Source organism: Hippichthys cyanospilos, chromosome 16 (assembly GCF_059441005.1).
Source record: "Hippichthys cyanospilos isolate Australia breed blue-spotted pipefish chromosome 16, RoL_Hcya_1.0, whole genome shotgun sequence".
NCBI lineage: Eukaryota > Metazoa > Chordata > Actinopteri > Syngnathiformes > Syngnathidae > Hippichthys > Hippichthys cyanospilos.
Genome location: NC_142384.1, coordinates 9,018,983 through 9,039,533, shown reverse-complemented (window position 1 = coordinate 9,039,533; position 20,551 = coordinate 9,018,983). Strand labels below are relative to the sequence as shown.

Sequence of the window (20,551 nt, the reverse complement as noted above, 5' to 3'; positions counted from 1 at the left end):
GTGATGAAGATTTTCTTTTTCTTATGGCAGTGCTGCTCAATTATATTTTGCCAAGCCCCTCCCCCCCGAAAGAGAAAACCAGCGCCACTATTTGAGAAGCACTGACTTATGGGTAGGCATGTGGTTTAACCCTTGTGCAGTATTTTGTCCAATTCCTTGAATTTTGCATGAAAGGAATTTTACAAAGGGAAAGAAATGAAAAAAGACTCTAGGGAGCTGAAATTTCACCTAGTTGGTGACATGTCAAATTTCAATATGGGATGATCACTTTGTTATCATATTACCAGAAGTGTGTCATTTCTTGGCTAGAATACAGTGAGAATTTTGAAGAAAATGACCCAAAAAGGGTCAAAATAACATTTTCTACTATCTTCTAACGTCATTGGAATTGGTACTGTAAAACGAATGTTACACAACACATCTTCTGGAGTTGCTGAAAAGAATACGTCTAGAGATATCACTACAAATGTTGTTCTAAAGTTGAATAAATCTCAGGTTTTAAGTCCCTTTTTGCATCTGAAAATGCTTTGATTAAGGGGTACTTGGCTGAAAAAACGGGCACACGGTAAACATCGCCAGATCTTAAAGGATTTCTTTGTTTTGTTTTGTTTTGTTTAAATAGTCTGGATTGCCAATATGTTTTGGAGATTTTGGGGTCACAATGTGAATCACCTTTTATCTTAAGAAAAAAGCCAATTAGATTCCTGTCAAGCGCTTAGGTTGTTTACGATGCCCCCAGCCAACATGGAGGAAGAACCACGGTGGAAGCTAAGTGGGAGCACGCTGCAGCAGGCACAGGTTAACCTGAGGATTCCTACCAGCACAGCTTTTGGGATTCATGCTGATTAAAATTTGCATAAGTGTGTCTGCCGGAGGAGGCGGGTAAATCTCACCTGGCAGCGCAGGGTGGCACATCTGTCTGTGTGGCTACAGAAAATAAAAACATTCAAACCTCATCTACGTGTGACTTTTCTTATATCCGTCACATTTGTATGCTGCTTTATCATACAGTGACCCATTTTTTCATAAGTTTATCGTAGTAGAATATATAGTAGAATAAGAACTCTTTTTTTTTTTAAGTTTCAGGCACTTTAATGCATTTTTTTTCTGTTTTAGACTAAGCTGTAACCTTGTAAAAACGGATACAGGTTTAGGCATACTTCTACAATTTTTATTAGTCAGCGCGTCGAGTGGGGGGGGCACGAGAAGTTTTCTCTTTCCTTGGGGGGCTTGGCAAAATATAAGCACTGCACTACACATACGTTACTAAACCTATTTAGCCATTTAAGCAGTAAAATGTAATTATTTTGTTCATAATTCAAGAATTACTTTTCATGTCCCATTAATCTTCAAATCACAGCTCAGCTTTTTAACGTCACATGACCAAACCAGAAGACATTTGTTGTTCTTCTGGGTCCCTCAAATGTGATATCTACTTTTCTGTTTTTTTTTTTAACCATTTATGCTGTATATTGATCCCTTTTGGATCATTTTTTTCCAAATCATTCTTGCGGTATTTTAGTCAATGGATGGCACTCTCCCGGTAGTGTGATAACTAAGTGGTCGAGTCATGTTGAACTTTGACATGTTGTTACTGTCTGGGTAAAATTTCAGCTCCCTAGCATCTTCTTTCAATGCTTTCCCTTTTATGTGATTCTTTTTTTTAATGTAAAGATCAAAGGGATGCACAAAATACTGCACAAGGGTTAAATTGATTGATTCATTGATTGTACATGAAATAATTGATCAAATTCTAGCAAAAACATTAACTTTTCATCGCTGAAAATGGCTACATTTGTCAGGAAATCCACAAGACAAAACATGATAAAATAGTACGGAATACATAGCACAGATACGACTCAAATGCAAAATGCGTAATGTCCACACTAAGGCAAATACAGTCTATTGATGGCTGAATTCATTCAGCTAGCAAAGCGCAACTTCCTGCCGCCGTGTCGAACGAAAGACGGCGTTTGAAGCCACTTGAAAGACGACGACTCGCCACGCTTCCTCAGCCGTGACCGAGTGCAGCGCTAATGAGGAATGCCGCTACTTTTCCTTTTCATTTGCTCCAAAAAAAAAAAACCCACAGGCATATGCTAATTGCTAATGTTTGCGGCACACTTGAAAAGCGCAGTATTTTAAATGAAGAGCGGAGCGTTTCTTTTTTGATTAACTTGACAAATGTCGAAGTCAAAAGTATTAATATGTATCGTCATCACATGCAATGCCTCCTGCTACTTTTCACATTCGTGACTGCACACATACTGTATGCAGCATACCATGTATAGTATTTTGTTTAAAAAGTACTCATGCAATATTGTCACTCCATGCAAATGAATTTCAACCCAAGACCGGCTGCAAAAACAGATCAAAGCAATGACGGGTTTTTATACCCAGCAATCCCGAAAAGACTATTCAATTTTTTTGTTTTGTTTGTCATAAAAACAAACGCTTTCAAATAGGTGGCAAAACCAGGTTCCATTTTTACAAGTATGCCAATTTGAGTGCTAGTATCTGCAAAATGTAGCTTATAAAAGTAACGTGTAATCAGTTATTTTTAGAGCAAGTAATCAGCAAAGTTAACTCACTAACGTTCAAAACCAGGTACTTGTCTTTCTTTTATGTTTGATTGAATGAAGCACTCAGAACAGCCAGTGTAAAATTCAATTACCTGAGTACTTAACTGAAGTACAGTAATTACTTTAGGTACTGATGGTAAATTAATAATCTATTCCTTTCATCAAAAATACTAAAATAGTTTATGTATGTTTTAATCTGATTTTCGTAGTTCAGTACTTCAAGGAAATAACTACAAACCTTAAAGTAATTCATTACTGGAGAACTTTAGTACCCAAAATAATAAACTTTGCATTCATTCCTAATTAATTATGCTAGAGATTCATTGCTTAAAGTAAATGATTACAAACGAAAAAAAAAATCAACTTCAAAACTAAAATAACAGATTTAGGAAGTCACAGTTGATTAGTTAAGTTACGAAAATTAATTTAAATCTAATCAATTACTTTAGGACTTGAAAAAAATTGACCAATGATCCAATATCTGTAATTGATGACTTCAGCTCTTTAGCACATAAGTCATTAACTTGGCACTGAAATTAATAGATTTTAATGCCTTAACTACCTAAGGACTTTAATACTCAAAGTAAATGAGTACTTTAGTACTTTAGCATCAAAGGAAATCAGTTTTGTATTTGATTCAAATAGCACCACCCATATTTAAATTGTTCTTTACAAAATCTGCAATATACTGTATGTATATATATACAGTATATATAAACGGTGATTGACAACAACCAGTAATTTTTGTAAAGTATTTTCATGCTAAAGTAATTCTTAATTACATTCAGTATTCTAATAATTGAGAGCTTACCTCATGTAATCAGTTACTTTGGTACCTTGTTACCTAAAATAATTCTTACGAAAGTACTTAATGTATTTAATACCACCTATGCTCATAATACCTCCTTTAGCCAAACCCTTGTTAAAAAAAAATAATAAATTTTATATATATATATATATATATATATATATCAATAAGTACCTGAATATCTGAATTGATTTTTTAAAAAGTAACAATGTCTGTGTTTGAACAGGTTGTTACTTTTTCAAGCAAGAAATCTAGAAAGTAATCAAGTTACTTTTCCAAGGTAGGTGTTGCAACACTTGGCCAGTGTACACTTGGGGATGTTATTTTTAGAAACTGTGTTGAAAATGACTTACATCCATGTTGTAATGCTAATGGTCAAACACATTTGTCACCTTTGGAGTCTCCTGAAAAGTAATCATTTTGGAGGTACAAGTATTCTGCACGATATGCAGCAGGAAAGTAGTGTAGTGTGCTTTTCATTTAAAGTTATCATGATAATTTGAGATATGAATAGTTTTACTTTTTCCCCATATTTACACCTGCATAGCGGTAAAATGACAATGGATGACAACCACTTTTCCATTGGGTATTCCTGTCTTCATTTTTTTTTTTTGCTATACAGCTGAATCATGAGAAAAGTCAAATGTGCAGCCACTTGTGCACCAGTGTGCGTGCGTTGGAGACAAATGGGCATCCAAATGCTCCCGAGCCCGGCCGAACCATCACGATGATAGCATGTAATGCCCAGCGCACATTGTCCAGTCTCTCGAGACGTTTCGGCAGAGCGGCGGAGGAAAGAATCTCATTGCGCCGACGGATTGCAGAGAGGCTCCAGCGGGCCTATAAATCATTGTTTAATCAGAGCCCTCGCCCAGAGAGAGCTTCCACACGTAGAGTTCGCATTAGCGCCGCCGTCGATGGCCCCGCCGCCAAGCTCATCGCTCCCAACTCCCACCTTTATGTTGCCATTTTTTTTTTTTTTTTTAAACTTCCTTAGCACACCCGCATGAGATGCAAACTCATGAGGTCTCAGTCCAGCAAGCAAAGGAATGACTTGGCGCTCACTTTGCCTTGTTGCAAAAGGTATTTTGAACTTAGTTTTTGCTATTGTTTTTTGCTGGTTTTGTTTTAATCGCTAGCATTGGTGCTGGCCTGTATCATATCAATAACAGAGATACTTCACATTTATTTAGGAATATCATGAACACATTTTCCAGCCTACCATGTTTTAGCTACAATTATTTTTTTATTTCCAGTATTGTTTAATCCTTGCCGAGCAGTTTTTTTAATTGTTTTTTTTTTTTTTCTGAAAGTTAATCATGCTTTAAATCAACTCCATGTCTGTCTCCCATATTCCTTGCACCCCCAACCCCCCCTCCCAAACAAGCTGTATAACTTCAAATATATGACTAGATTTACCGCAATTCCTCAAATATAGGACACAATTTTATGAACAGGGTCTGAGTCTGGATTGACGGGTGCTTCAGTCTGCCCTTTTTTTTTTTTTTTTTTTTTTTTAAATAGTGCTGCAACAATCTCCGCTAACACAAGCTGCAACAGGCACTGGCTGCGAATAGCGAAAGGACAGCAGTCCTCTAGCTTGTCCCATTACAATAATTATTGGAATACAGTTGATTTAGAAAATATATATTATATATACTGTATATGCATGTCTGTTAGTCAAAACCATTTGTGGCTGACAGATCAATCTTCTGTCTAAAATTACTGTTTATAGCATGCACCCAGACTTTTGGCTTTCATTTTTGGGGAAGAAAGGGGAGTCTTATTTGGGGAATTCTGGTAGGTCTCAAAAAAAAGGCAGTAATGAGCTGTTAATCTGATGACAATTGTCATACTATTTATAGTTTTACAGTTTGCCTACTGCTGACAAAGTCTGGTGAAGGCTCAGAAAACCAATCATAGCTCTGCTTGTGATCACATGACCATTAGGTGAACTGATTGGTTGTTCCTGAAGTTTTGAGCATGGGTGATATTGTCAGTTGACAGTGGAAACTAATGTTGATTAAAAAAAATATATATATTCCTCAAAATTATCTGTTTAAGGGAAATTTTGACTGACCATGCTTCTGGTAGGAACTTCAAAACAAAAAAAACAAAACAAAAAAACCACAACCACTGGTTTACTCTCGAATGCCTGGCAGTATGTCAAGTGTTCATTTAAAGCAGTTGAACCTGTTCAGGTTTTGGAAGGTGATTGCGATAAATGCTGCCTTTTATATAATTAGCATCACCTGTTCACAGAAAGATCATGCTAAGATAAATTACTGCCAGTAAATACTAAATCCTTTGTCAAGAGTGGAATATTTCAAAACATACCTGACAATCAAAAATATCTTGACAGTGATTTGTTCACGTTTGCAGTGTGCGTACACACTACAGAAGAAAGTCACAAAAACTTTTTTTTTTTTTTTTAGCTTTTTAATCCTTGAACCTTGAGTGTATTAATTCCCCTGTACCACGCACAATAGCCGTAGCTTCTCTTGAGACAAGCAAAGTTTCGAGTCTGCTCACTCTCAGCCAAATTCCCCTGCAGGAGATCCACCCACAAGCACTCCGCCGGGCTGTAAAGCGCGCATGGAATGACGGTACAGAGAGTGATCTGCCATCAAAAGATACTAAAAATTAGATCAACATTCACCTTAAGAGCTTTTATGATTAAGTTGACAAATGTGAGAAATAAAAATTCCCCCTTGGCGTTTTTACCTTGCAGTGGTCACAGCCCTTGGCGTAGTACCCCAACAATCGCTTTTGTGCGCGGCTCAAGACCGCCCACGGCTCATGCGAGTCACACAAGGTGATGTACAGAGAGCCGTTGGGCTGCAGGTTGGCTGCAACGGCAGAGGGAAATGAAAACTGATTTTGCAGTTCAAGAATTCGATTATTTCAGAGTCCCAATATCACTTGCATTTCATAATGTTCTAATAAATATCTAAAAACAGTGTGACCGCAGAACAGATTTTTTTTTTTTTTTTTTTAAAGTGAGCTTTTTACCCATGAGAAGATATATGGTGCCTTCAGTCAGAGTGACTCCACACGCTCCAGAGTTAGAAGCAGTGTAGACAGCATCAAAATTCTTTTTAGGGCCTTTGTAAACCTGAGGGTGGGGGGGTAAATTTATTGAATTGACACATTGATAAATATTCGCAATAGGACAAGAATTAGATGCTACAAGAGCCTTGTTCTGTCATATTTTAAAAGTAGACAACTTTTGAAAACCTGGAAAAAAATGTTAAGCATTATATCCCATTACAAATTTTGTAAATAGTCTCCTTGTGGACACGATCTCCTGAGACAGTCTCACGGGATTTGAGTCTCGTCCCACCCTTAATAATCACTAAAAAGTATTTTACCTTGGTTGGTTTGATGTCATATTTAATGAGTTTGTAGCTCCCTTCCGTCCTTCCAACAACCTTTGCCTTGATGACTGGAAAGAAGTTTTAGAAAGTTTATGTTTTAGCAAAGGTTGCAAGATTGAGGCATGCAAAACCATTGACTTAAAATGTACAAATGTAAAAAAAACAACTGTTTCATTGGTGTGAATTTAAAGTGATTAAAAGACAGCATTTACTGACTCTAATCAAAAAGTACGCTGAAAGTTAACCCATTAATATTCCAAAGGAAATGAGCTTGTATTTAAGTCAACTTCTTACGCTATGCGCGAGAAAAAAAATCTTGTCTAGCAACTACGCAGAAAATTGTACTGAACTGGCATCATACAATTTAATAATTAAAAACCTACTTTTCTTACTTACCCAAAGCAAAGGATGAGCTTTAGAAGGTGTCCAAACTTCATTTGAGAGTCACAAAAAAATTGAAGGATGCAAGGGCTTCTTTTGATGTGAATTTATCAAACACATTAAAAACTAAAATAAACAAATTGCATGTGCATACTTTCCATAATTCCTTTTAAGTGATTCATAACAGCTTCACATTTATGGGTGGCCTCGCCCCTGCATTCCACTAGACTAGATCCAGTGTTTTGATGAAAAAATGTGCTATTAACTGAATTGTAAACATTGTTTCTTTGCATAGCTATAAATAAAAGCCCCTCGTTTATGGGTTGTAAATTGAATTGCGGCCCACAAACTGCCCCCTTGCCATGGTTTGGTCAATTATGGTTTTGAAAATCTAAATTGAGCTGCATTATTTAAGTTTAATGGCCTGATTAAAGGCCCACCAACAGACACGCATTCAAATTCAGGTCATGGTCAGTCAGGACATGAGGTGCTTTCAAATGCATTTGGTCATTTCAAACTCATGCAGAATGTATTTTTGTATAAATCAGGATTTAGATTCATCCAATTAACTGCACACGGTCGAATTTACTTGGAAACAGTCAAAAATGGGAAGTACCTGCACTATTTTCGCTTGCTTAAAGATCTGATCCAAAAAAAAATGAAGTCGAGTGAAATTGCGATTCTTAAACTTGAGTTAAAATTCCTTGGAGCATTTAATCATTTTTTGCCAGACATCTTACAACAAGTAAGACCAGAAACTCACCCTGAATGCACGGTGTTAATTGAAAACACCCACTTCTCTAATTAACCAGAGCAAACTGTCAGCTTCAGAAAATCAAGTTAGCACTTTGATTAAAACCCTTGGCCCATGGAGAATCATTTTGCTACCATGTTTCCTCTGGTTGAACTAGATATCGACTTAAAATTAACAACTTACCAACATCCGCATGGCAATACACCTGCTGTGGATGTCTGGCTACACAGCTGCAGGCTTGCGCTCCCTGCTGCAGCCACCACAAGCACAGAAGTCCCAGGGAGAGCATGAAACTTCTCACCTGCCAAACCATCGTTGATCGTTGGCCCTGCTTGAATACGGGTTCAAATGAGGGCTTTTTATAGCTGCCATCTTCACACCACCGTCAATTCATTAAGTGACGTCATTTGCACTTACCAACGATTGCCACCTGTCTATCTATCTGTCTCTACCTTTTTATATTCTTTCGAGTCATTGTCTCTGTATTTTTCTTTGATTCGTTCTACAAATATTTGCTTGTTGTTCAGAGTCGCTGCTCATACATTTCGTACTTTGTATTGACGTGATTACTTTTTTTAATCGAGCACTTCCGGTGGCTGTGCCGACAGGGATTAAAAATGGCAGCTGAATCCATCTATCTATATATCCAACTATCCATCCATCCATCTAGCCATCTTTCTCATTTGTATTTCATTTTTTGGACCACAGAGCAAGTACGTACTGTATTTGACAGTCATTTGGAACAGTATTTTAGCAGCCTCTAGTGGCCAGCTGCCTCTACTGCAGCCCCCATCACTGAAGTTTTGTTGATCCCATAAAAGAGCCCAGTAAAAAAAAAAAAAAAAGAAAGAAAGAACACTAGAATAACTCAAAAAAAAATCTTCAATGTGAAAAATGTGAATGATAAGCAGGGAGGAGGGAAAGACAGAAAGAAAACTTAAGAATTGCGGCTTCTGTAGTGATGAGGTTTCATTTTGTACTGTTTTGGTTGTTTGTTTTTTCACAAGTCTGGAAGCATGGGCTCAATTTTTAGTGTGATGTGCGGGCTTTCTATTGTGTTACATGACAAAATCACATAATAAACAGAATTAAATATGCACAGTCCATGTAGTCCATATAAAAAAAAGATCAAATACAAACATTCATCCATCAGTTTATGGACTGTGTCTGTAGATTTAAGTGCATTTCGGGCACTTTTGAATGTTCTGTTGACGTAGGGGTATTTAGGTAGCCTCTAGGGAGTAATGTAGTACATTATGGTATACGTATTTAGTTTATTTGTGTGTGTGTGTGTGTGTGTGTGGGGGGGGGGGGGGGGGGGTATGATTAGGATATTTAAAAGTCTTCAGATAACTTTAAGGTGGCATTCCACAAGACTATTAAGGTAGAAGCAAGTATTTGAATGCACCCATGATGGTTTATATCATATTGCACATGAAAACTGGGGCCTGTTTTTTAGATGGAATTTGTGTAAAACGTTTGAGAACCACAGGTGAACTGGCCTAATTTTTTTCCGCTACCACAGCGTCATCTGGGGGCCTAAATTGATTAAAGTGATTTGAAACTTCATGGTCCCGTTTGCAATGAAAATTTAATTTTATTCAGGCAAAGGTACAATTGAATCAATACAAGTACTTAATTTGATAGGCAAAGAAAAAAAAAATATACCAAAAATATGTCAACCCGAAATACCTGTCAGGCAAATTAGCTTAAATTAGTCATTGGTTTTGCATGGATTAGCTATGCCATCAAAGAGGAAAATATTTCTATAAGAAGTGCTTTGGAAGTCAGAAAGTGCTCAGTTGTCACCATGAGGGAAAAAAAAAAAAACACTATTGTTTACAAGCAGCCTTTGGTGTTCTTGAAAAAGTAATTGGGCGGGTCCTTCCCCTTTTCCAGTCACACAGGTTTTTGGTTTTCCTGATACAAGCGTAGTTTCTGGCCAAGTCGTCTGCGGGGCTTAACCAAAAGCACTCATCTGGACTTCTGGTCTCGCATGGACTGAAGAAACAGGGTATGATCTGCAAGCAGCCATGAACAATCAATGAACACACAAGAGGCTTGGATGATAACTGCGATGACTGATTAACAGCATCTATTAGGTGAATTGGAAACTCCAGAACCTGTAAAAAGCAAACCCGTCAATCTTGAATTCAACCTACCATACAATCACATCCCAAACCGTAGCGCTGCAACAGTTTTTTTTGCATGCCGCTCAAAGTATTCCATCTTGGAAAGTAGTCGCAAAGGAAGATGATCAGCGAGCCATCGGACTGCAGTCTGGCTGTAATCATAGAGGCAATAAACGAGGAAATGAAGACAGGCAAAACTTTAAAAAATATATATTAAAAAAAGGGTTTTGTTTGTATGTTTTTTCTCCATTATATAACCAAGCAGTCTGATATTGTGTGCAAAAATTAGACCATATTTGTGTACAACAGCAGTTCTTAAATGGGGCTTCATTGTTTTGTTTTTTTAATGCCACAGTACATGTTTCTTTTCGAAATAAGAGTAAATGAACTCAAACATGACGGTCATGGCTAAATTGAATCATGGTCACTCAAAGGCAAACATACTGTATACCTTTATTTTGTTTAGTTTTGAAGAGATTATCATTTGTAACACAATTTTCCATCAGAGGAGCCAGAAATTTTGCGTTTGTATTTGCTGAAAAAAACGACACCTAGAAATACCACTACAAATGTAATTCTAAAACTCAGAAGGTCAACAACGGCTGGCAAAGCATTAGTTTGACTTTTATTTTCCTTCGTCCCAAAATGTTTTGCTCTGGTTCAAGGGTACCTGGCTGGAAAAAAAAAAAATCACAATGGGTTTATTTTTGGAAAAAGGCTGACAAAACAAAAATTTGACCAAAATTTGACAAGGTTCAGATATTACTTAAAATATTTATGGTCATTTTTACAAACATTGTCCATAACTTGACCCTAAAACAATAAATAAATTTATTAATAATAAATGTAATAATAATGAATACATTTAACTTTTTTGTCTGTTTGTTTTTTTTTACCCATGAGTAGATGCTCTGCACCAACGGTCAGAGTCGCAAGACATGATGCACCATTGGGTGGAGAGAAGATGGCATCAAATGTCATTTGAGGGCCCTTGAACATCTGGAAAACAAGTTGGATTCATTTCTTATTTACATAAGGCACATTCTTGACTATATATATATGTTTTTTACCTGAATCTGTGTGATGTCATATCTCGTGAGTGTAAAGGGATCTTGCTCGCCGGGCGTCACTCCAATAACCTTTGCTCTGATGACTACAAGAGAGAAATTTGTCAAGATTCATTGAAAATCATTACTATAAATTGATATAAATCAAAAATTGGTCCGCCATGATGTTTTTTAAGAGATTACTTGCCACATAACCACAACAATAAAAGAATAAATATGAACATATTTATTTGTAATTAATACATCTTTATTTCGTAACAGGATTCCACTTCAGCGTTCGCGTGTGCATCAAGACCAAATCAAAGCGGTTTTTCCTAATCAACTGCAGTGCTTGTTTCAGCCACTAGAGGTCACTAGCTTTAACAGATACGTCCCTATAGGACGCCACTTTCCAAATATTGGCCCTAACGGCCACAAATGGTCCACAAAAGCTTCATTTGATTATCACAAACAAATTACATACATTATACTTAAGACTGAAGCCCGATAAGCTATTGAAAGTGTCTGTTTGCCCTTCAGTTCGCGTTTAATTCTGCCATTTTTTCTGCTTTACAAATCGCAAGAGTCGTACTCATACGAATGGTGAAAACCGTATACGTTTTTTTTTTATGAATGTGGGATGGTACCCACACACAAGGAATTAAAAAAACTAGAAAACGAAATTAACTAAAATGAATAAAAATCGATCATAATAATATATAATTGGGTGTCAAGCAAAAAGTAAGCATTCATAAACCTTTTGCAGTATTGTGTCCATTTTTCTGGACAAATTCTTCCACATTCTACTCACAATTTGAGCCAAATGGATGGCAATTTAAGGGAAGTGTGATAACTAGGATGGTGGTGACATTTCAAACTTTGACATGGTGTCATCATAGGGTGAAATTTCAACTTCCTAGTGTCTTCTTTCTATGCTTTCCTTGTCAAATGTATTTGATATAAAGATAAAAGGACTGTCCAAAATACTGCATAAGGGTTTAACAATGCTAATTAAAATGTTTTTTCAGATGTGCAATTAACACTGAATGTCTTTTTAATAGGGCGGCAACCACAAAGCCAACAGATCTTTTGCAGAATAATTAACAATGATGGACTCTTTAATTGGGCGTAAACGAAAATTTGAGCATTGAGTCATTAGAAAAATGTCCTCCGGCCACTCCTCAATATGCGCGTCATACAAAAAAAAAGACAAGTTAGTTGTCATTGATGGAAAATAATCACAATAACATGTTATCATATGATCAGAGCAAAGTCCAACGACGTACACGCCCCAGTATATTCTGCGTAGCATCGGAACCTTAATGTGAAGTTTCCTTCAACTTACCGACGTCCGATTCGCAAAACACCTGCTGCGGATGCCTGGGGAAGCAGCTGCAGCCGTGTACTCCTTCCTGCAGCCGCCACAGGCACAGCATCACCACAGACAGCACGAAACTCTTCATTGACCTTCTAGCTAAAATGTAAAAACCCAAATAGACGAGAGACGGAGAATTTTAGACGGAGATTGACCGACGCTTCCAAGTGTCTGTCATGGAATGACCAGGGAGTTCCAGCAAAGATGTACAATAGTGGCTTCAATTAGGGGAGGAGCTTAGAAGGGAGCAGGTGGGTGTGGTTGCATGAAACCAACAGCTTCAGCCACTGGAGATTCTTTTGCAAAAATCATGTGTCTGTTTCTTAACTTGGAGGTTTAACGTTTTTACCCCACGATTATACCCCATGTGAACGTTTGGAAATATCACTCCAAGGGGCACAGAAGATTTTTGAAGTAGAAGGGAAAAAAAAGTGCAATGTCATGTCATTTATGAAACTTTTATGTGGTTTATGGAATGATTTGTATTCTATTATATTCATTCAAAAATATATTATTTCTTGTTCATACATAATATACTCCAATCGGAGCACTGATCCCAATTTCAACATGTACCAGTTATACAATGAGAGTTAAAGCAGTCTCGCCTCTCTTCTATTCCAGTGATTTTTCAAATCTGATATGCAAGTTTTCTCTTGTGGTACTTGACAAAATCACAGAATTCAATCTGAAATTTGTCCATGATAAAATACAAACATGTTTTCATAACATTTATCAACTATGTAAATAGATGTATATTTAGGGCACTTTTGAATGTTTTATATACGTTGGAGTATTTAGGTAGCTTGTAGGATGTAATTTAGTACATTTGAGGATTCTGATTTGAGTCAATATTTGATGCTTGTGCAGTATTGAGCATTTTTGTTTCATTTTCTTCCACATCATTTGCAGCATCTTAGTGCACACTTGGTAGTGTGATAACAAAGTGATCATGCCATGTTGGACTGACCTGTCACCACCTGGGTGAAATTTCAGCTCCCTGGTGTCCCTTTCAATGCATTCCCTTTGTGAAATGCCTTTGTAAAGATCTAAGGATTGCACTATAAAGTACATTAATTAGTACGACTAAGCACCGTATTTTCCGCACTATAAGGCACACCTAAAAGCCTTAATTTTTCTAAAAAGCTGATGGTGCGCCTTATAATCAGGTGCGCCTTATATATGGATCAATTTTGAGATTGGGATTTGTAGATGTGGTGAAGTGATAAAGTAACCTTTACCCGTTTCTTTTGTGTGTTTACAGTTGAACAAGGTTGGTCATATTGACATTGAGTTATTATCCTATTGAGAGTTCAGATTTATTATTGTTATTACTTTGAGTATTACTATATTGTGATTGAAAACGTTTTAAAATATGTCATTAACTTAGGGTGCGCCTTATAGTGCAGAAAATACGGTACTTGTATTTTAAGGTGTGTCCTTGTGGAAGCAACTCAAAAATATATGTTTTTAAGTGAAATGTTTGTAAAATGTTTGAGAACCACTGGCGTAGCTGCCTGAATCTCAGGATTAAGTTTTCCAAATGCTTTGATCCAGCTTCCGACAACAACAGAATCCAATAGATTTGTGTTTGTTTTTTTAGGCCACTTTTCTACATCAATTTAACACCCCAACCCCCCCAATTTTAAAATGTTTGCAGTGCAACTTCTTGCTAACAGCCCGAAGAAAGAAACACACTATGTTGACATACAGATTTTTATTTTAAAGTAGACTTGAGCCTGGTATTTGAGGGACCAGACAGCTGGCTTGGATCAGGAATAACAGTCCTTGCTCCTCTTGATGCAAGCAGAGTTCTGGGTCTGGTCGCCATTGCTCAGTTTCCCCTCCAAGAAGTCCTTCCTCAAGGAGATGCAGGACTTGATTTGTGGGTGACCCAGGACACGTTTTTAAAAACTTGAAGGCTAAATTGTTAGCACTTGTACATGTGCTAAATCTAGCATAAGGGGTTACTACAGAGCAATATTAACAAATCACTATAAATAGTTAGCTTACATTAGTTGTTGGCTTTGCATGGATTAGCTATGCCATCAAAGAGGAAAATATTTCTCTAAGAACTGCTTTGGAAGTCAGAAAGTGCTCAATTGTCACCATGAGACAATGTTTTACGGCCACGGGCAGCCCTTGGTGTACTTGAAATAGAAATTGGGCGGGGCCTTCCCTTTTTCCCAGTCGCACTGGTTGTTGGTATTCCTGATGCAAGCGTAGTTTCTGGCCAAGTCGTCTGAGGGGCTTAACCAAAAGCATTCATCGGGACTTCTGGTCTCGCATGGGATGAAGAAACAGGGTATGACCTGCAAGCGGCCATGCAGAATCAGTTAACACACAACAGGCATGGATGACATCTGTCATGGTAACCCATTACTGATTAACAGCATCTACTAGGTGAATTGGAAAGTCCAAAATCATATAAAAAGCAAACCTGTCAAGCTTAAATTTGACCTACCATGCAATCACAGCCCGAACCATAGCTTTGAAGCAGATTTTTTTGCATGGTGCTCAAAGTATCCCATCTTGGAAAGTAGTCACAAAGAATGATGTTCAGCGAGCCATCGGGCAGCAGTCTGGCTGTAATCATAGAGGCCATAAACGAGGAAATGAAGAGACAGGCAAAACTTTAAAAAAACAAATACAAACTGAAGTGTTGTGTAAGATTGCGCAAGCGCCTTCAGCTTAGGTTTGCACAAAAATACACTCCCATGCATTCCAAGATTTTTAAATACTGTAAACGCCACTTAAATTGATTACTTAATTTTCTTTAGAACATTGCTTCTCAAATGGGTGTCGCTTGTAAGATTTTTATTAAGGTTCTGCAAGCATCAGCAAATATAATTTTGTAATTTTTAATGCCATGACAGGAACACTACATTTTCTTGTGTCTTAGCCTAGCACCCAAATAAATGAATAAATAAATAAATACCTGGGATATAACATCTAGACTCAAGAAATGTATGAAAAAACATGTCTTTAGGATTCATAATTGGAAGATGAAAGCTATATATTGCAATTTTTTATGTAAAAAAAAAAAGTCAGAGTTTTTTTTGTTTTTCTTCCATTTCTAGCTGTATGAATCAAAAAGCTGTCTAAAATTGTTGCAAACATTAGAACATATTTATGTAGAACAGCAGTTCTTAAATTGAGGGTTAATTTTTTTAATACCATGGTATGAACACTACATGTTTCTTTTCAAATTAAGAGCAAATGAACTCAAACATAAAGAAAGTTATGACTAAATTAAACCATAGTTACGCAAAGGCAAACGTATGCCTTCATTTTTTTTTTTTTTTTTTTTAGTTTTGAAGAAATTATCATTTGTGACATCATTTTCTAGCTGATGAACCAGAAAGCTTGAGCCGATATTTGGTGGAAAAAAATACGCCTAAAAATACCACTATGTATGTAATTCCAAAATTGAAAATTTCAAAAATGGCTGGCAAAGCACTATTTTGACTTTTTTTTCTTCCTCCCATAATGTTTTGTTCTGGTTCAAGGATACCGAGCTGAAATTCACAATATCATTGGATACAGGCTGACAAAACAAACACTGAACAAAATTTGCTCTTATAAGCATATTTTTTTGACACTAAGAATTATTTTTAATTTCTTCTCATGTGGTGAAATTATTTATGCATGTGCATGACAAAGTTACCTAAAATATTGATGGTGCTATTTAAACACTTTTTCCATAGTTTGAATTAATCCAACAATTCTTTTTTACCCATGAGTAGATGTTCTGCACCAATGGTCAGAGGGGCAAAACATAGTCCACCATTGGGTGGAGAGAAGATGGCATCAAATGTCATTTGAGGGCCCTTGAACATCTGGAAAACAAACAAGTTGGATTCATGTATTTGCATAAGGCACATTATCGACAAAAAGTATTTTACCTGAATCTGTATGATGTCATATCTAGCGGGTGTAAAGGTATTTTGCTCGCCAGGCGTCACTCCAATAACCTTCGCCCTGATAACTGAAAGAGATAGATTAATTGAAAATCAGTCATATAAATTATATATTGGTCCTTCGACCACAACAATAAATAGTAAACAATGAATATAAAAACATTCATCTGTAATTTCTTTATTTCGTAATTGAATCCCACTTTAGCGTTCCTATGCGCATGAAGACCAATTCAACTGCAGTGCTTGTTTCTGCCAGCAGAGTTCGCTGTTACAGAAGTTTCCTAAAATGGCTTCCCAAAAATCGGCCACAAATGGCTCACAAAAGCTTCATTTGACCATTACTAAAAATGTACATATGTTATCCTTAATACTGAACCTGACGAGGTATTGAAAGCTTCAGTTCACGTTCAATCGGCCCTTTTTTCTGCTGAGAGTTGTACTCACACGAATGGTGAAAACGCATCCATCATTTTGACAGCTATTTTACTGGGAGACGGGTGGGAATCAAGAATAAGCAATGAAGAAATTAAGAAATCTACAAAACCAAACTAAAAAAAAACTAATAAATAAGGATTCATAATAATATATAAGCAATGTCAAGCAAAACATAAGCACTCCAAAACCTTGAGCAGTATGGTGTCCATTTTTTGGACAAATTCTTCCACATTCTCCTCACAATCTGAGCCAAACGGATGGCACTTTAATGGAAGTGTGATAACGAGGTTGGGCGCGACATTTCAAACATAGACATGGTGTCATCAATTGGGTGAAATTTCAGCTCCGAGTGTCTTATTTCGATGCTTTTCCTGTAGAATGCATTAAAATAAAGATAAAATGATCGGCCTAGCTAGCTACTGCATGAGAGTTTAACGATGCTAATTAAAATGTTTTTTTTATAAGATACTTAACACTGAATGTCTTTTTAATTGGGCGGCAACCTCAAAGCCAGCCAACAGAAGTAATGATTATAAAAAGTCTTTTGTAGATGTGTAATTAACAATGATGGCCTCTTCAATTGGGCGTCAACAGAAATGTGAGCATTGAGTCATTAGAAAACTAATCTACGGCCTCTCCTCAATGTGTGCTGCATACAAAAAAAAAGACTAGTTGTCTTTGGTGGACAAATACTGTAATCACAATAACATTTTATAAAATGATCAGTGCAAAGTTCAACAATGTAGACTGCCAAATATATTCTGCATGGACTAACCCTTAATGTGAAGTTTCGTTCAACTTACCGACGTCCGATTCGCAAAACACTTGCTGCGGGTGCCTGGGGACGCAGCTGCAGGCGTGTACTCCTTCCTGCAGCCGCCACAGGCACAGCAGCACCACAGACAGCACAAATCTCTTCATTGACATTCAAGCAAAAACCAAAATAATTTGAGATGTCAGGAAATCAGCGAACGCTTCAAAGTGTCTGTTATGGAATGACTAGGGAGTTCCAGTAAAGATGAACAATAGTGGCTTCAATTAGGGGAGGAGCTTAGAAGGGAGCAGGTGGGTGTGGATGCATGAAACCAACAGCTTCACCCACTGGAGATTTGTTTGAGTCTATCCAAGCAAAACTTTTTTTTTTTATTGTTTGAGAAGCAAATTAAAAACTACTGCAGATTTTTTTAATCAGTTCAAAGTCCAAGCCACAGAACAAAATAAGGCAGAAAGTTAATCAAATTCTATTAAAACTAAACCCTTATTTGTTTATCATGCAGAATTATTAGCACTGCCCATCAAAAGCTTTGAGAAACACGATAGATCAATTTGTAGTTTTTGCAATGAGAGAAATGCTAAGTCTCTCGCATAGTCATTTAACCCTTTTAAACTTATGGCATATATTGTTTATAAGTGTAGTATACTCAGAAAATTAGTTTTAAAAAAATTCCCCACTTCCAAAGATTAGGTTACAGGCACTGGGATTTGTCCAATCAGTGTAATAGTATAAAACATGAGAGAAATTACCAAGTAGCTACAATGAATACTCAGAGTAATCTATAGCAACACACATATGTAGCATATATTTCCACAGTACTAGATCATGAATCCACAAGAACTCAACCGGCACTGACTTGTGTAAGGAAAAGTTGCTAAATGCCATGAAAATCTGTAAACATTGTAAATGGACTTTTCTACCTTGGGTACTCAAAGCGCTTTACGCTAACTAGTCAATTACCTACTGATGACGCAGCATCAGGAGCAACTGGGGGTTTGGTGTCTTGCTGAAGGACACTTTGACATGGTCTTGACGGTCGGGGGAAATCAAACCCACAGCCTCTCAGCTCAGAGACCACCACTCTACCACGGAGGAGCCATGCCGTCCCAAAGATAGGCGGTGTATGTAAGGAACCGCTGGGATGCCATTTCATCTCATTGCTACAATTCCCATATCTACTGTAATTTTATGAAAAGCTGTAGGACGCATTGTCCCAAAGGGAGTGAAAGGGTTAAGGGCAAACTAGTAATCCAAGTTCACATCAGCCATTTGTTTTATGACCAATAATCTCGTTTGTACAGAAGAGCCAAAATCTGCATTGATTGCTTTATTCAGTTTCAAAATCATGGCCTTCAAAAATCAGCCTAGTTATCCTTTCTTGGCCCAGCGTTTGCCCCAATGACATCCGCCATCAATGCTTTGAACGCAGGCGTAATTTTTTGCCTGCTTGCCACTGTGCATCTTGTTGGGAAGGAAGTCTGTCCACAAGCACTCCGTCACTTTGGTCATGCAGCAAGGTAAGGAGAAGCAAGACTTTATCTGAGGGTGAAGGCAGAGGAAATTCTCAATTACGACAGACTTAAATGCATTAAAGCAACGGTACTCAAATGAATCAGATTAGTGTTTCTGCAGTCAACACCTCAAATGTAATGCTGTGACGTGAATGTGCTTAAAGATACAGTACCAAAGTAACATGGAGCAAATTCTTGGCAAATTAGAGACTTCTGAAAAACTTTGTACGCCCCTTTGCTAGGTTTAATGCAGATGTGCAGCTAGAAATGAGAACTCTTCAGAATACACTGACATACCCCCCAATCGTCACTAAGAGTTCCTACCGTGCAGCCGCAGCCCTCTCCATAGTGATACAGCAGTCTCTTTTGCGTGACTGTCAAGACGTCCCATGGCCGATTGAAGTCACACACGGAAATATACAGCAAGCCATTCAACTGCCGTCTACCTGTATCAGTTGAAGACCAAAGAGAAAAAAAATCCGTCAGCATAGAATTTAGTGCCGTCTAGCGGTGAAGTCAGGATTTGCAGTGGGCCAGTGTGCAGATCATCGGTTAGTTCCCGGAGTTTGACAGGTCAGGCCTCAGTGGATGGATGTGTACCACCCAAAAAATGTATAGCACCCCTATGGAGTGCTATCAATTTGAGTTTCCACAGGGGAGACGATCATTTGAATTTTATACCCATGAGTAGATATTCAGTGCCCTTGGTCAGCGTGACTCCACATGCAGCAGAGCTGGGGCCAGTGGAGATGGCGTCAAAAAGTATATCAGCTCCCTTGAATTTCTGGGAAGGAGAAAAAATAAGGATGAACTTTGCAATAGTCTTTTTTTCTATGTTGCATTCAATGAAATAAGCTCACCTTTACCAACTTGATTTTATACTTTGTGAATGTATCAGGTTTGTGCGAGCCTGGAATCACTCCAACAACCTTGGCCCTTATGACTAGAAGAAGTTTTGAAAAGATGAAGGCCAGTGACACTCACACACAATAAAAGTGCAAAAGGAATTAGATGGAAGTTCAAAAACAATGATTAAAATGGCTCACCAACAACATCTTTTTGACAATAAATCTGCTGCGGATGCACCGGTAAACAGGTGCAGGCTTGTGTTCCTTCTTCCTGGAGTCCCAATAAACACAGCAGCAACAAAGACAGCAAAAAGCTCAACCAACTCATCGTTGATCACTCAGGATAATAAATTCAAAAGCGAGCCAACAGTGACTGTGTTTGAGCGGCTGCTTCACAGCTTGAGTGAAAATTCGCGAGAGCCTTTTTAAGTCTGCAGATCTGCTCACAAGTGAGAGCAACTGGATATAGTGATTGTTTGCACCTGGTTTTCACCATTAAACCCAATTAATCTCATGTTAAGTGCAAGTGCATGTGTGCGAGGGGACTGGCCAATGGAGGGCAGTAGAGTGCCGTCCCATTGCTTATTAAGAGGACATTAAAAATGTGGAA

General features: G+C 37.6%; 2 protein-coding genes across 2 annotated transcripts; both read right to left on the bottom strand.

The window, feature by feature from the left end:
• Positions 1-5,821: 5,821 nt before the first annotated feature.
• On the bottom strand, positions 5,822-17,744 carry LOC148410444 (uncharacterized). The gene is made up of 14 exons (XM_088436863.1): positions 17,611-17,744; positions 16,358-16,440; positions 16,189-16,291; positions 14,917-15,038; positions 14,580-14,764; positions 14,236-14,312; positions 12,426-12,554; positions 11,105-11,187; positions 10,931-11,033; positions 8,086-8,274; positions 6,762-6,835; positions 6,403-6,505; positions 6,115-6,239; positions 5,822-6,010 (listed from the first exon to the last, which is right to left on the bottom strand). The coding sequence occupies exons 1-14, from the start codon at positions 17,732-17,734 to the stop codon at positions 5,822-5,824; spliced, it is 1,689 nt and encodes a 562-aa protein (XP_088292989.1). The 5' UTR covers positions 17,735-17,744.
• A 1,186-nt stretch (positions 17,745-18,930) lies between these two features.
• Positions 18,931-20,269, bottom strand: LOC148410443 (metalloproteinase inhibitor 3-like). Its single transcript, XM_088436965.1, has 5 exons — positions 20,140-20,269; positions 19,954-20,036; positions 19,775-19,877; positions 19,418-19,539; positions 18,931-19,121 (listed from the first exon to the last, which is right to left on the bottom strand). Exons 1-5 carry the CDS (start codon positions 20,267-20,269, stop codon positions 18,951-18,953), a joined length of 609 nt encoding a protein of 202 aa, XP_088293091.1. The 3' UTR covers positions 18,931-18,950.
• Positions 20,270-20,551: the final 282 nt, after the last annotated feature.

Excerpts from the sequence above, each read along its gene's own strand:
- LOC148410444 (XM_088436863.1), bottom strand. The coding sequence starts at position 17,734 with ATGTCAATGAAGAGATTTGTGCTGTCTGTGGTGCTGCTGTGCCTGTGG. Across the intron at positions 16,292-16,357 it reads ATGACATCATACAGATTCAG|ATGTTCAAGGGCCCTCAAAT; the intron begins GTAAAATACTTT and ends TTTGTTTTCCAG. Across the intron at positions 6,506-6,761 it reads ATGACATCAAACCAACCAAG|GTTTACAAAGGCCCTAAAAA; the intron begins GTAAAATACTTT and ends CCCCACCCTCAG.
- LOC148410443 (XM_088436965.1), bottom strand. The coding sequence starts at position 20,269 with ATGAGTTGGTTGAGCTTTTTGCTGTCTTTGTTGCTGCTGTGTTTATTG. Across the intron at positions 20,037-20,139 it reads TTGTCAAAAAGATGTTGTTG|TCATAAGGGCCAAGGTTGTT; the intron begins GTGAGCCATTTT and ends AACTTCTTCTAG. Across the intron at positions 19,540-19,774 it reads CACTGAATATCTACTCATGG|GTAGACGGCAGTTGAATGGC; the intron begins GTATAAAATTCA and ends CAACTGATACAG.